Raw genomic sequence first — 13,212 nt, 5'->3', positions numbered from 1 at the left:
ATATCAAGGGGGTAGGTACAAAATCCTATAATAAATGTGACACACATTGAAATTTGATATTAAATCAACTTGATTTCATTCCATTAATAACTGCGTCATTTTAGGTGGAAAATATTAGGTGATTAGGTCATTTAAGATAATTCATAATTGAAATTATAGATTCAGTATCCGAGTAATAATCTTAACAATATCTTAACAATAATAGCCAACAATAATGAAGACAAAAAATTATATTGTAATCTTAACAATCTTAACAATAAGCATGATTTCTGATTTGCTAAGGTTCTTTGTGTTTTAATGCATATAATAAACACAAATTCTTAAGAGAAACACTGAGTAATCCATGTCAAATTGTAGATGATAAAATTATTCCTTTTTTCTTTTTTTTTGAGTATGTGTGATATACGAGTTATCTACAACATTAATTTCAGAAATTCAAAAACTATTCAATCTTACGGTTTCGTTTTCGAGTTTGTAACCGATTACATCAATTACGCTTATACATTGTGCTCTTGTGAACGAAGTGAAAGTTTATGTCAAGTGCTGAAATTATAAAAATCTCAGCAAAAAATACCTCCATATGGTTGCTTTATGTTCTTATAATCAACTTGGCGTTTTATGTACATTTGTTATACGTATTATTTGATGCTTTCTCGATTCTCTTAATTTTGAAACAATCCTACATTTTATTTCCATTGTTGTTTTTTATTTTGGCAGATCTGAGCTCAAAGTTTCAAATGGAAGAGTATAACATCTATAGCTCCATGTAATACAAAGACAATGTTAAGTTTTATGGCGGATTTGAGCTCGGAACAGTTTTAGGATCATTTGACATGTTGCTTAACTATCACTTAACAATTACGAAGATCATGTAGAAGACAACAAGCCAAAATTTGGGAATGGAGATGTCACATGGAGACTAGGTTATGTTGGATTAATATTAGGTTCTGGTAAGTTCAGAGAATTTATGTCGAATCCTCAATGTCTCAGATCCTTTCATTACTTGGTGACAAATTAGGTCGAGGATCATGTCTGGTATTTACTGGGTAATCAACATATATTTTATTATAAGAGATCGAGTTTGAATCAACAATTTCATGTCAATTAAAATTTTAGTGAATTTATTTTCATTTTTAGTCAAAATTTAGACGAATATCAATTTAGTCTACTTTGGCCCCTTATTTATTAGGCTATCACGGTTATTGGATTAACTTTGGGTTGGGACGAGCCGGTTATGATTCACCCAACTTTTTCTCTTCCATCGTGTCGGTTTTGGGTAGTACGGGTATTTGTATAGAGGTTGTAAGAGTATTCACACGTACAACAATTGCTTTGGGTTCTTGGCCTCCTTTAAATTATAACATCTCTATTTTAAAAAGGGTTTTTCTATCATGTGCCCAATGGGCACATGATAAGGAGCCAATTAAGGATTTATGTAATTTAACGGATTTTTTTGAAATAAATATCCTCCCTCCGTCTCGGTTATATATTCAAAGTTGTGTTTTATTTATAATAGAAAAATGAATAAATTTGCAATGTTTAACGTAATTTTGTAATTATGTATGACTTAGAGGGCATAGACTTGATGGTTAACCTTATCATTAGCAAAATAACAACCTCTACTCTTTATTTAGGTCTTATATAAAACAACTTCCAACCATTCCCACAAGACAAATATGATTTAATGCGATTCTACAGGTAAAACTACTTTACGTTATCGAATACCAAAGCATTTTCCTCTATAAACTTCTTTTAATATACCTGCAGTTTATCGTGACAATATATATACTATAGTGTAACACCGTTTTACTTGAAACCTTTTATGAGAGAACAACGGTTCGAAATCACATTATAAGATCTAAGTGATTATTTCACTGATGGTAAATGGTGAGCGGGTATCGTGTAAACCTTCTTTTTTGGTGTGTGTAGCCGTATAGATCCATCATGCATGGTAGCCTACCCGAAACCATTGGATTATTAGAATATTGTTAAGAATATTTAAATGATATTGCGATGGATCTTTTTGGTTAAGATGTAAATTAATGTTACAAATTAAAGCTACTTTGGAATTTAATAATTACTTCTAATAAATTCAAAATTGATCTTTCAATTAATTGTTAATATTGGTTGAATTCAAATTTTATGCCACACAGAAACTAGGGAGAATGGATTATCTGTCGTTTTTCAAAAAAAAAAAATGCAAAGCAAATAGAATAATAGTAAGTATAAGCTAAATTGTTACTCTAGCCGAATAAACACAAATATTACATATATTATTTTTTATACATATAAATTGTTCGTAAATTTGGTCATCACATTTATCAAATTATTGGTAACTTTAATAATTATGCATCCGAATTCACATATTAATCAAGTAATAGTCTATTTTCAATCTGTAAGCATTAATTTGTTGTACACAAGTAAAAATTAAGGTCTAAAAATTATTTTAGGGATATTTATACAAATTAGAGTCTTAGGGGGGGCGTTGGGATAGCGGAGAAGAGGGCGGCCGGGTGTTGGAGGGGACGGAAGAGGGAGGGGCGGTGGGTGAAGGACTGGTGGTTGAGGAGGAGCGGTAGGCTTGGGTGACTGGGGTAAGGTAAGGTAATTAAGGGTGGGAGGGGCGGTGTGTAAGGGGCGGTCTTGGTCAGTTGAGTTGGAGAGCCATGTGGGGAAGCTGACCGACACGGAAGGAATTTTATTGGCAAATTCAACAATTATGCATCTAAATTCTCAATTGATTAACTAATAATTTTATTTACAATCTTTAAGCATCAACTTATCACTTTATGGTATCAATCTAAAAATTAGGGTCCAAAAAAATATCCGAGAAGGCAAATAACAGTGAGTCTCCCTTAAAACTCGCATAATTTAAATATTTAACTAGATGAAAAGAAAACAAATCACAACGTACTATGAAGAAAATTACGAGATATAACTTTACAAATATATGCATAAATAAAAAAAAACTTCGGAAAATTCACGTAGTACCCCTAAACTTTGCCACTTTGCGCATGATACCCAATATTTTAAGTTTGTGTACATGTTGCCCTTTACGTTAGATATTTATACACAACATGTCATTTTTGTCGCTCTAACAAACTTCAATTCAGCATAACCCATGCACCGGAATTCGGAATCGGACAATTTTTTGTTCTACACACATTTTCTTGTCATAATCTACGATTTGAGAAAAAAAAATTGTCGATTGAAATTTTCTAGGGATTTTTATCATGGAATTCTAAAATCGACCATAACTTCGATCTTAAATCTTCGAATGACCATTTTTTGTTTTATCAAATTATAGATCTCGAAGAGATAATCAATATAGGAAAAAAAATTGGTCAATTTCGATTTCTGGTCTATAATTTATGTTCTATTGAAGATTCGAATAACGATAAAAAGAGCATGTCATATCTGAAAATTAAACTTAAAGGTTATCATGTTCAAAAACTTAAAATGTTGGTTACCATGTGCAAAATGACATAGTTTAGGGGTACCACGTGAATTTTCCGAAAAAACTTTCAAAAGTTACCTCTAAAACGAGTATTAACGAATTAACCATTCAACTTCACTCTAAAAGCTATATATTTAATATCTACTTCGATTAACACTCCACATTGCCACCCGTGCAGTGCACGGGTTCAAAAACTAGTATGTTGTAATACAAACAACCACGCCACCTCACAACCTTAACAAATCCGGAGTAGATCTATCAATCTGATAAATTACAATTTAGCGGTTAAACGGTTATAACATTAAATGGTTACTTTAATTATTACAAAACTATTTAAACCCCGTGCAATACATGCAGATATATCTCTTGTTCACATTTTCATCATTGTACTCCGTATTTTGTTTTGATAAAAAAAAAAATGAAACTGAAATCAAATTACAAATTTTTTTCTCAGTTTCTTTTCGTCACAAAACTAATAAAAGTGATTTACAAATTTATTTCATACAGATAATGAGTTGAGTCATTATCAAAAATAATATAAATAAAAAATTTAGCAATTTATACTTTATAATTGTATATATCAAATTTATTTTATTTTAATTCAAATATTATAGCTTAGGGAGTACTAAAAATTACTATATAATTAAGTTTAATATTAATAAAAAGATAATAATTTAATGAAATAAATTATACTCCCTCCGTGCTAGTTATTTGTTTACCTTTACTTTCCACGCAAAGATTAAGGAAATGAGATGGGAGATTTGAGATTTTGAGGGTAGTATTATACTATTATTAGATGACAAGTAGACAGTAATGAAATTGGATGATCAACTAACTCATTAAAGACATATGCCTAATATAGAAAGGTAACATATGAATGAGACACCCTAAAATGAAACGTCAACAAATGACCGGGACGAAGGGAATAATTATTTGTTTTCTCATATATTGAATGAACTTAAATATAAACTAGTTGTCCGCAATGGTGAAGTCTAGTGGTTAAAACTTTGATGAAATTCCCAGGAGACACATGTTCAAGCCTCCATAAGAGCAAAATCTTGTGGAGCATTCTTGGCCCGACTCCATGCCTAATAGACTTTGAGCCTGTCACCCTCAGCCCTCGGGTGACTTACCTGGTATACCTGACAAAGCTGACCCGAGCCGATAAGGCTAACCCGAGACCCGAAGGTGACCCGAAACGACAAGTACTAAGTCATATTAATGTTATATGCATCAAAATAGAGTTTCATTTGTTAGAATCGTTCTTAATAAATAGTTAAATTTGCAAAATAGTATTTCTTAATCAAAATAGTACGAACTAAAGTGTTTTAACCATTAACCCGAAAAGGATTCGACCCAAAATGACCCATATCTAAAAGTGACCCGACTCGAAGTGACCCGACAACAGGTCACCAGAAATTAACCCGAAACTCGAAATGACCCGACCCGAAATGTATGACAGACCCGAAATGACCCGACCCAAACTGTCCCAGCCCTTACCCAACCCGATGACCAGACCTAGCAAAAGCAACCCGACCCGATTGACCCGACTCAAAAAAGCTGACCTGAGACCCGAAGTGACCCGAACTACATCACCCGAATGTGACCTGAAAACCCGAATTGACCCGATCCGACCCGAACATGACCATTGACCTGAATTGGCCAAACTCGAAAATGACCCGATCCGAAACCACCAAACCTGAAAATGACCCGACAAAATATAACTCTAATTGAATCAAAAATATTTGAAATGACAATTTCTCTATTATTCATTGACCCGAAAATGACCCGACCTGAAACAACCCGCCCCACTTGACCCGTCAACAAACCTGAAACAGACCCGAAACCCGAAATAACCGGTCCCGACCCGAGTTAACCCGAAATCAATGAGAAACCCGAACTGACCCGACCCGAATTGACCCGACCTGAACCCAATCAGGTGACCCGTTTTGCCAGGTCTACCGATGACCCATTTTCCACCTCTATTTGCAGGTTATCACGTATAGCCAAGGGTTTACCTAGTGCGCACCGAAGGTAGCGACTGCAGCCTGCAGGTTCCCTCGTCACCCAAAAAAAAATCAATTAATTTTCTTATTTAAGAATGTGCATTTTAAGTGAATGGTGATATTTTTTCTTTTTTTTTTTTAAGTTAAGATGGTCTCGAGAGGAACTCGTTATATTGTAATTATAATTATATTATATTATATTATAATTATAATCCTTTATTTACTAAAATAATGTGCATTTTAAGTGAATGGTGATATTTTTCAATGAATGGTGATATTTTTTCTTGTTTTTACCGTCCCTAGAGAAACTCGTTATATTGTAATTATAATTATATTATATTATAATCTCCCATTTACTAAAAGAATAGGTGATTTCTATCATTTTTCCGCCAAAATGCATATTTTCAAAAAAAGGAAATTAAGGATAATTATGTTCATTCACTGAATAAGGAAACTAATAATTATAATTTAATTCATATTATATTTTCAGTAAAATTAATCTTTTTATCAAATTATATTATTTTCACTAAACTTTAAACTAAAATATTTTAATTAAAATAAATAAATTGATATAAAACTATAAATTGTTAAATATATTGCTGACGCTATTATTAGATGATGAGTTGATCCATACTCCGCATAAAAACAAAACTCTAAATTGTTGTTATTAGTTTCGTGACAAAAAAAAAAATAGAAAAAAGATTATAAACTTAAACTCATCAGCTTTATGCTATAATAGTATTTTCATTAAAATATATTTAAACTCATTACTCAATTTTCTTAATTAATTTTCAGTTCCAACTTTTATTTATCAAAACAAAATACGATGATGAGAAATATAAAATTATAAGATACCAAAATTATATAAGTAATTTTATAAAGGGGTTTTCCAACATATGTCCACTAGACATATAGAATAAGAAAACAAAAAAGGAAAGAAATAAATGTATTTATTGTAAAGAAAAATAAAAGTAATAGGATATTTCAATCTCCTAAAAAAAATCAATTTTTTCTTTCCTATTTTGTTTTCTTATCCTATGACTAGTCGACATAGTTTAAATAAAACCGATTTATAAAAATATTAAACTATAAGTACCTGTATTACACGAGGTATAAACTACTTATAATCAATTTGATTCGCGGTAGTGACATCAGTGACATCCCTTACGCGGGGAGTATAAAATAAAAAGGAATTACAAATTAGGTGTTAGGGTTTTAACTTGTTGAGCAAGCTCTGAATTCTGAAACACTGATCATCTTCTTCCTTTAAATCCCCAACACTTAATCGCTAGTAAATTCCCCAATTATCAAGGTTAATTAATATAATTAGGGTTACTAAATACATTGCCATGGGTAACACTCAACCGTATAACGCTCAACCGTATAGCAGAGATCGAACGCAGGAATTTCAGAGCATTGTGGAAACCCTTAAGAATTCCTCATCTTCGTGGTCGTCTTCGCCATTACCGGTACAATTTGAGTTCGATAAACGGGTTTCCAAGATCAGCTTGGGTATTCGTCAGACTTTCCAGAAGCTTGCCAAATTAGCGAAAGGTCGGTTTTTACTTTTTTTTCATTTTTCTATTTATCGTATTTTTCATATGGAAGTTGATTCTTGATTGGATTGTGAATTCTTTTTCTAGTTACGCCTCGGTCGGTGTTTTGAGTGGTTAATGTATGCTGCTAATGGCTGTGAAATTGTGGTTTTAAGTTTTCTTTCAGTGTATTAAAATTGCACAAATTCTCGTTTAAGACGGGTCAATTAGTTACCACTTGACAAAAATAAAATGCCTAGATATTGAGTTGAGATCACCTGCGACACATCATCATTCACATAATAAAATTGATACCAATTTCTCTTAAATTAGTGATGTGTCACAAGAAGAGTATAGTGGGACACGAGATGGGACACAAAGTGGGATAGAGAATCTGCTGAGATCAGAGAAGCTTCGACACTCCAGGTAGGTGGCGTGTCGAGTGTCGACACGACACTTCACCAGACACGACATCTGACACGTCTGGCATACTGCACAGTACGACACGACTCCCGACACTTTTGCACAGTGATAGTCAGAAGTATTTCAAGGAAGATGGAGAAGAGAGAGCGAGAAAAGATCAAGAAATAACATGGAGAAAGGTGAAAAGGGTTAAAGAAGAGAGAGAAATCTGGGAAAATGTTAAAATATAAAAGAAGAGAGAAGTGATCCATTTTATTTCCCCATAAAATTACTCACATGCAATTGAAAGCTGAAAAGTTGGACTTTTGAAATAAATTTGTCCTTTCCCATGTAAAAAAAATGATATTAATAAATTTCGAAGTGTCGTATCGGTGTCTCTAAAGTCGGTCAAGACACTTGTTTGACCGCATCCCCGTGTCACTTAAATTTTAGAATCACGTGTCCGACACTCCGATACGCGTCGGATACGACACTTCTCTGCTGCTGAGTCTGAGTAACACAGGCTGAGATTACCTGTCCCAGTTTTGTGTCCCATCTTCTGTCCCAGTGCTTTTATCTTGCGACACATCATCATTCACATATATGCATATATGCAAGTGGTATGTATTTGACCCGTTTTAACCTTAAGATTTGTATATATCTGTCTTAAGAGAGACTTATTGTAAAAATTGATATGATAGTGCATAGTGGGGAAATTTTGGTTGAACATAAGTGTTCCGGGTGTGATTCCAGAGCAGATATTTGTTACCACCCGTGCTTGTAGAATGACGTCCTTGCTTGACTTCCTTTCGGTCTCTCCTGAAACAATGAACAAACTGAGGGCTCGGCTTTGGCCGAGCGTACTCACTCCGACGCCCAAGTCAGTGAACTTAGAGAGATAAGTTGCTTGTTACTTGGCTAAGTGTATATTGTAGAGAGATAAGGAAGATATTACCAGATGAATAGTGATTCTTAGGTTAAATTGTGGATCCTTTCCTCAATGAGGGTTGAGGAGTATTTATAGACTTTCACCTTTTGTCCAGTAGTGGCCAAGTGGCCAAGTGGCTAGCAGGTGGAAAGACCGTTCTACCCTCGGCGGACCCATGACCCATGGCGGCCGGCCGAGGGTCTTGGAAATGAGTACGCGGATATGTGTCCCGGTGATCGATTGTCCTAGCCGGACCCAGTGACAGTAGATGGGTCGCATCGGCTAGGGTCATCCGAGGTGTTGACTTGCTTTGGATATCTTTCACCTTGCTCAAGATGTTGACTCGGTCAGCGGGTGCAGAATATGCCCCATCAATTTGCCCCCAGCGTAGTCTATGCCGTGGTATGGGCTCCGATGTGTGTTGAGCGTATATTCTGCGATCATTTTTAATAAAGCTTGTTTATTTTGCCTCCGGCTTGGCCGGGGTCTTTATCTCATTTTCATCTGAGTTGTCTTCTTACGTTATTAATTGAGCGCTTCTTTTCTGTTTCTACCATCGGCCTAGCCGGGGCAGTTAGAATGCGTATCTCAACTGTACTTAACGTTTTTAAACATGTTGGCCTGTCGGTGGCGTCCCCGTTCAGGCTCGGTCTTAATTATTCGAAGCGTCGGATTTGCGCTTCCCAACGGTCGTTGTGAACATGTTAGCGTATCGGTCGTTGTGTCCCCGCTGCTTCCCGGCCTTGGCCGAGGGAATCGGGGTTACGGCGCGACAGCGTTCGTATTTATAGACGATATTGATCGCGTCCTCGTTCACGCTCGGTCTTAGTTAGCCGAGGTGTCAGATTTGCGTCTCAACTGTACTTATACGTTCTTAAGCTCGGTCTTAATTTGCCGAGAGCAAGTCGCGTTTCCCTCGTCTCTTCCCGGCTTTGGCCGGGGCAACTGAGTTTTACGTTCTGACTGCTGTTGTAAATATCTAGGCATATCGGCTCGTTCCCCCGTCGCCCTCGGTCTTAATTAGCCGAGGTGATCGAGGTTTTGGCGCTGTCTGCCGTCGTAAATATGTTAGCATGTCGGCTCGTTCCCCCGTTGCCCTCGGTCTTAATTAGCCGAGGTGATCGAGGTTTTGGCGCTGTCTGCCGTCGTAAATATCTAGGCATATCGGCTCGTTCCCCCGTCGCCCTCGGTCTTAATTAGCCGAGGTGATCGAGGTTTTGGCGCTGTCTGCCGTCGTAAATATCTAGGCATATCGGCTCGTTCCCCCGTCGCCCTCGGTCTTAATTAGCCGAGGTGATCGAGGTTTTGGCGCCTGTCGCCGTCGTAAATATCTAGGCATATCGGCTCGTTTCCCCGTCGCCCTCGGTCTTAATTAGCCGAGGTGATCGAGGTTTTGGCGCTGTCTGCCGTCGTAAATATCTAGGCATATCGGCTCGTTTCCCCGTCGCCCTCGGTCTTAATTAGCCGAGGTGATCGAGGTTTTGCGCCGTCTGCCGTCGTAAATATCTAGGCATATCGGCTCGTTCCCCCGTCGCCCTCGGTCTTAATTAGCCGAGGTGATCGAGGTTTTGGCGCTGTCTGCCGTCGTAAATATCTAGGCATATCGGCTCGTTCCCCCGTCGCCCTCGGTCTTAATTAGCCGAGGTGATCGAGGTTTTGGCGCTGTCTGCCCTTCGTTCTTGCTGAGGGCGGCCGGTGATTTGACCAGAGGGGTGGGACCGCTGTACCGCTTATGGGTGTATGGTCCCGAACTCCCCCCGGCGCCCGCCGAGTGCTGTTTCCTGTTGGACCTGTCAGACCGTGACCTATTATTGTCACGGCGTCCTTCATCCGGGTTGTCCTCCCGGCGGCTCTTCTTCTCTGAGTGCCCAGCCTCGCTGTGGCCTACCCAGGTCTTGTGATAGTCTTCTACCTTGATGGCTTGGTCGGCCATCTTCCTGGCGGCGTCTAAGCCCAGGCCTCCGTACTTGATGAGCTCGTTTTTTAAGTCTCCCCTTGGGAGGCCTTTCATCAGCGCGAAGGCCGCCAGCTCGGGATTAATCTCTCGAATCTGCTGAACCTTGGCGTCGAATCTCTTCACATAGCTTCGTAGAGACTCACCCCCCTCCTGTCTGATAGTCAGGAGATCCGATGTCTCCACGGCCCTCCTCTTATTGCAAGAGTACTGGGCTAAAAAGGCGTCCCTTAGGTCGGCGTAACAGTATACCGAGCCGTCGGGCAGCCCCTTGTACCAACTTTGAGCCATCCCATGCAAGGTCGTTGGGAAGACTCGGCACCAGACTTCATCGGGTTGTTCCCACACCGACATGTACGACTCAAAAGGCTCGGCATGGTCGGTGGGGTCGCTATCCCCTTTATATGTGAGCGCCGGCAACTTCAGCTTGGTTGGCACGGCGGTTTCAAGGACATAGGCGCTGAGGGGCTGTCTGACCACGTGTCGAACGACACGCGGCGATCGGCTCCTCGCATTCCTGGTCCGGCTCCTCTCCCCGTGGTAGGAAGGGCTTCTTCTCCGACTCTGGCGAGTCGGGCTTCTTCTCCGACTCTGGTGAGTCGGGCTTCTCTGGGGCATGCCTCGTTGGTGCCGCGGTGACGCTGTCCTTCCGCGAGTGCGAGAAGGGCTCAGGTCGACCACTGGCACTCTGGGCTCTCCCGGCGTCTTGACAGGGTCGGCTTCCTCCAAGGCTTCGTTCAAGTTTCTTGGAGTCACATTCTGGGCCCTGGTCTCCTGGACGGGTTCCGCCGCTCTTGTCGGTGTGACAGTGTGAGCCGGCGTACTACCAATTAGGTCCAGGAGTAGCTTCAGTTTAGCTGCATCAACCACGTGTCCCATGATGGTGACCTGGTCGGCGGGCGTGGCGTATCTGTATTATTGGCATCCCATACTCCGGTTGGATTACTCGGGTGGAGGGCTGCGCTCCCGCAATTGTGGACGGTATCATCTTGGCAGAATTCGGCTTCGTCAGTCACGAATACCTCTTGTTGTTTCGACATCTTCTTAGCTTTTTGGGTGGGTTTTTGTTTTGTGTTTTTAAGGGATTTGATTAACTTTTAGTATCTTTTCCCACAGACGGCGCCAATTGTTCCGGGTGTGATTCCAGAGCAGATATTTGTTACCATCCGTGCTTGTAGAATGACGTCCTTGCTTGACTTCCTTTCGGTCTCTCCTGAAACAATGAACAAACTGAGGGCTCGGCTTTGGCCGAGCGTACTCACTCCGACGCCCAAGTCAGTGAACTTAGAGAGATAAGTTGCTTGTTACTTGGCTAAGTGTATATTGTAGAGAGATAAGGAAGATATTACCAGATGAATAGTGATTCTTAGGTTAAATTGTGGATCTTTTCCTCAATGAGGGTTGAGGAGTATTTATAGACTTTCACCTTTTGTCCCGTAGTGGCCAAGTGGCCAAGTGGCTAGCAGGTGGAAAGACCGTTCTACCCTCGGCCGCTGGACCCATGGCAGGCCGGCCGAGGGTCTTGGATATGAGTACGCGGATATGTGTCCCGGCTGATCAGTTGTCCTAGCCGGGACCCAAGTGACAGGCCGATGGGCTGCATCGGCTAGGCTGTCCGAGGTGTTGACTTGCTTTGGATATCTTTCACCTTGCTCAAGATGTTGACTCGGTCAGCGGGTGCAGAATATGCCCCATCAATAAGCAATTGTTGTTATTAGCTAAATTGCTAGTTATCCCTTGCTTTTGGTGTGTATTTGACCCGTTTCTTGCTTGCACTCCCAGTACGGGGGTGCGTACTGCGTAACTCTGTTGATGAAGTATTAGAATAGAACATCACAAATAAAATAGAAAGTGGGAGTAGAAGATTATGGAAAGGATGCTTTTGGTGCTGTTTTCAAGTGTATTTTTCATTTCTTTGATGAATAAACCTGTGCCCTGCAGTGTCCAAGAGGCGGTCAGTCTTTGATGATACAACTCGGGAAATTCAGGTGCTGAGTGAAGTTATCAAGCAGGATATTACTGCACTTAATTCAGACGTGTTAGATCTGCAGCGTTTATGCAACACCCAAAATGGAAGTTGGAACGTCTCTACTGCCGCCTCTAGGAATTACACTGAAGTTATAGCTAACCTTAAGAATCGACTAAGGAATTTAACGAGGGATTTTATAGATCTTACTATGCGTACTGAGGTATTGTATGTAACTATTGTTGGGGTTTTGATCAAATTTCCCCTCTTTTTCATTCATCTCTCCCTTATGTAATGTTTCTAATCGTATGTGCAGAAGCGAAAGGCTGATGAGACTAGAAGGCAGTTATATCGCCCACATGCATCAACGGAGTTAACAAATCCTTTTGTTCGTCAGTCTCCATTGGCAACCAAGTCAGCAGCCAGCGAGTCCCCTGCTCCTCCTCCACGGGTAAACGGTGCATCATCTTCATCCACACAATTTCCAAGGTACATATCTGCCTTTCTCTTGTTAGTTACGCATTCAGATTTTTTAGTCGGTTCTCCATGCCAGCTAGTGAGTGCAGCTGTACCATAAACTTGTATGGTTCTACTGTTGGAATTTTGGCAGCGGAATGTAATGGACACGATATTCTCATGATTTAATCATCGAGTTGATGACTTAATACTTTATTTATGGTATCAGCATGCCATGACACTAATTCTATAAATTTTCAGGAAACAAACAGATGAAGAGTCTCAGGCATTGCTGCAACAGCCGAGACAACAGCAGCTTTTTGCCTCTTTTTTTTGTGGATATTTTTTGGGGAAGCGAATTTGTTTGAAACGTTTAAGATTTTACGGTACTCTTTTGCTAAATGCGGTTAATATCACCTTAATATCCAGTCACAATAATCTCAAAAACCTTGATAAATCGTTGATACATCTGAGCGATATTTAAAACCATGATATTCAGAAATGCAAA

General features: G+C 39.5%; 1 protein-coding gene across 1 annotated transcript; it reads left to right on the top strand.

Annotated features, from left to right (window-relative positions):
- The first annotated feature begins 6,720 nt into the window (after positions 1-6,720).
- LOC141643825 (syntaxin-32-like) lies at positions 6,721-13,188 on the top strand. The gene is made up of 4 exons (XM_074453144.1): positions 6,721-7,017; positions 12,224-12,471; positions 12,565-12,737; positions 12,966-13,188. Exons 1-4 carry the CDS (start codon positions 6,813-6,815, stop codon positions 13,186-13,188), a joined length of 849 nt encoding a protein of 282 aa, XP_074309245.1. The 5' UTR covers positions 6,721-6,812.
- Positions 13,189-13,212: the final 24 nt, after the last annotated feature.

This window comes from Silene latifolia, chromosome 2 (assembly GCF_048544455.1).
Source record: "Silene latifolia isolate original U9 population chromosome 2, ASM4854445v1, whole genome shotgun sequence".
Lineage (NCBI taxonomy): Eukaryota > Viridiplantae > Streptophyta > Magnoliopsida > Caryophyllales > Caryophyllaceae > Silene > Silene latifolia.
The sequence above is the reverse complement of the archived record's forward strand: the minus strand, read 5'-3'. Positions and strand labels throughout refer to the sequence as shown.

Excerpts from the sequence above, each read along its gene's own strand:
- LOC141643825 (XM_074453144.1), top strand. The coding sequence starts at position 6,813 with ATGGGTAACACTCAACCGTATAACGCTCAACCGTATAGCAGAGATCGA. Across the intron at positions 12,472-12,564 it reads ATCTTACTATGCGTACTGAG|AAGCGAAAGGCTGATGAGAC; the intron begins GTATTGTATGTA and ends TCGTATGTGCAG. Across the intron at positions 12,738-12,965 it reads TCATCCACACAATTTCCAAG|GAAACAAACAGATGAAGAGT; the intron begins GTACATATCTGC and ends ATAAATTTTCAG.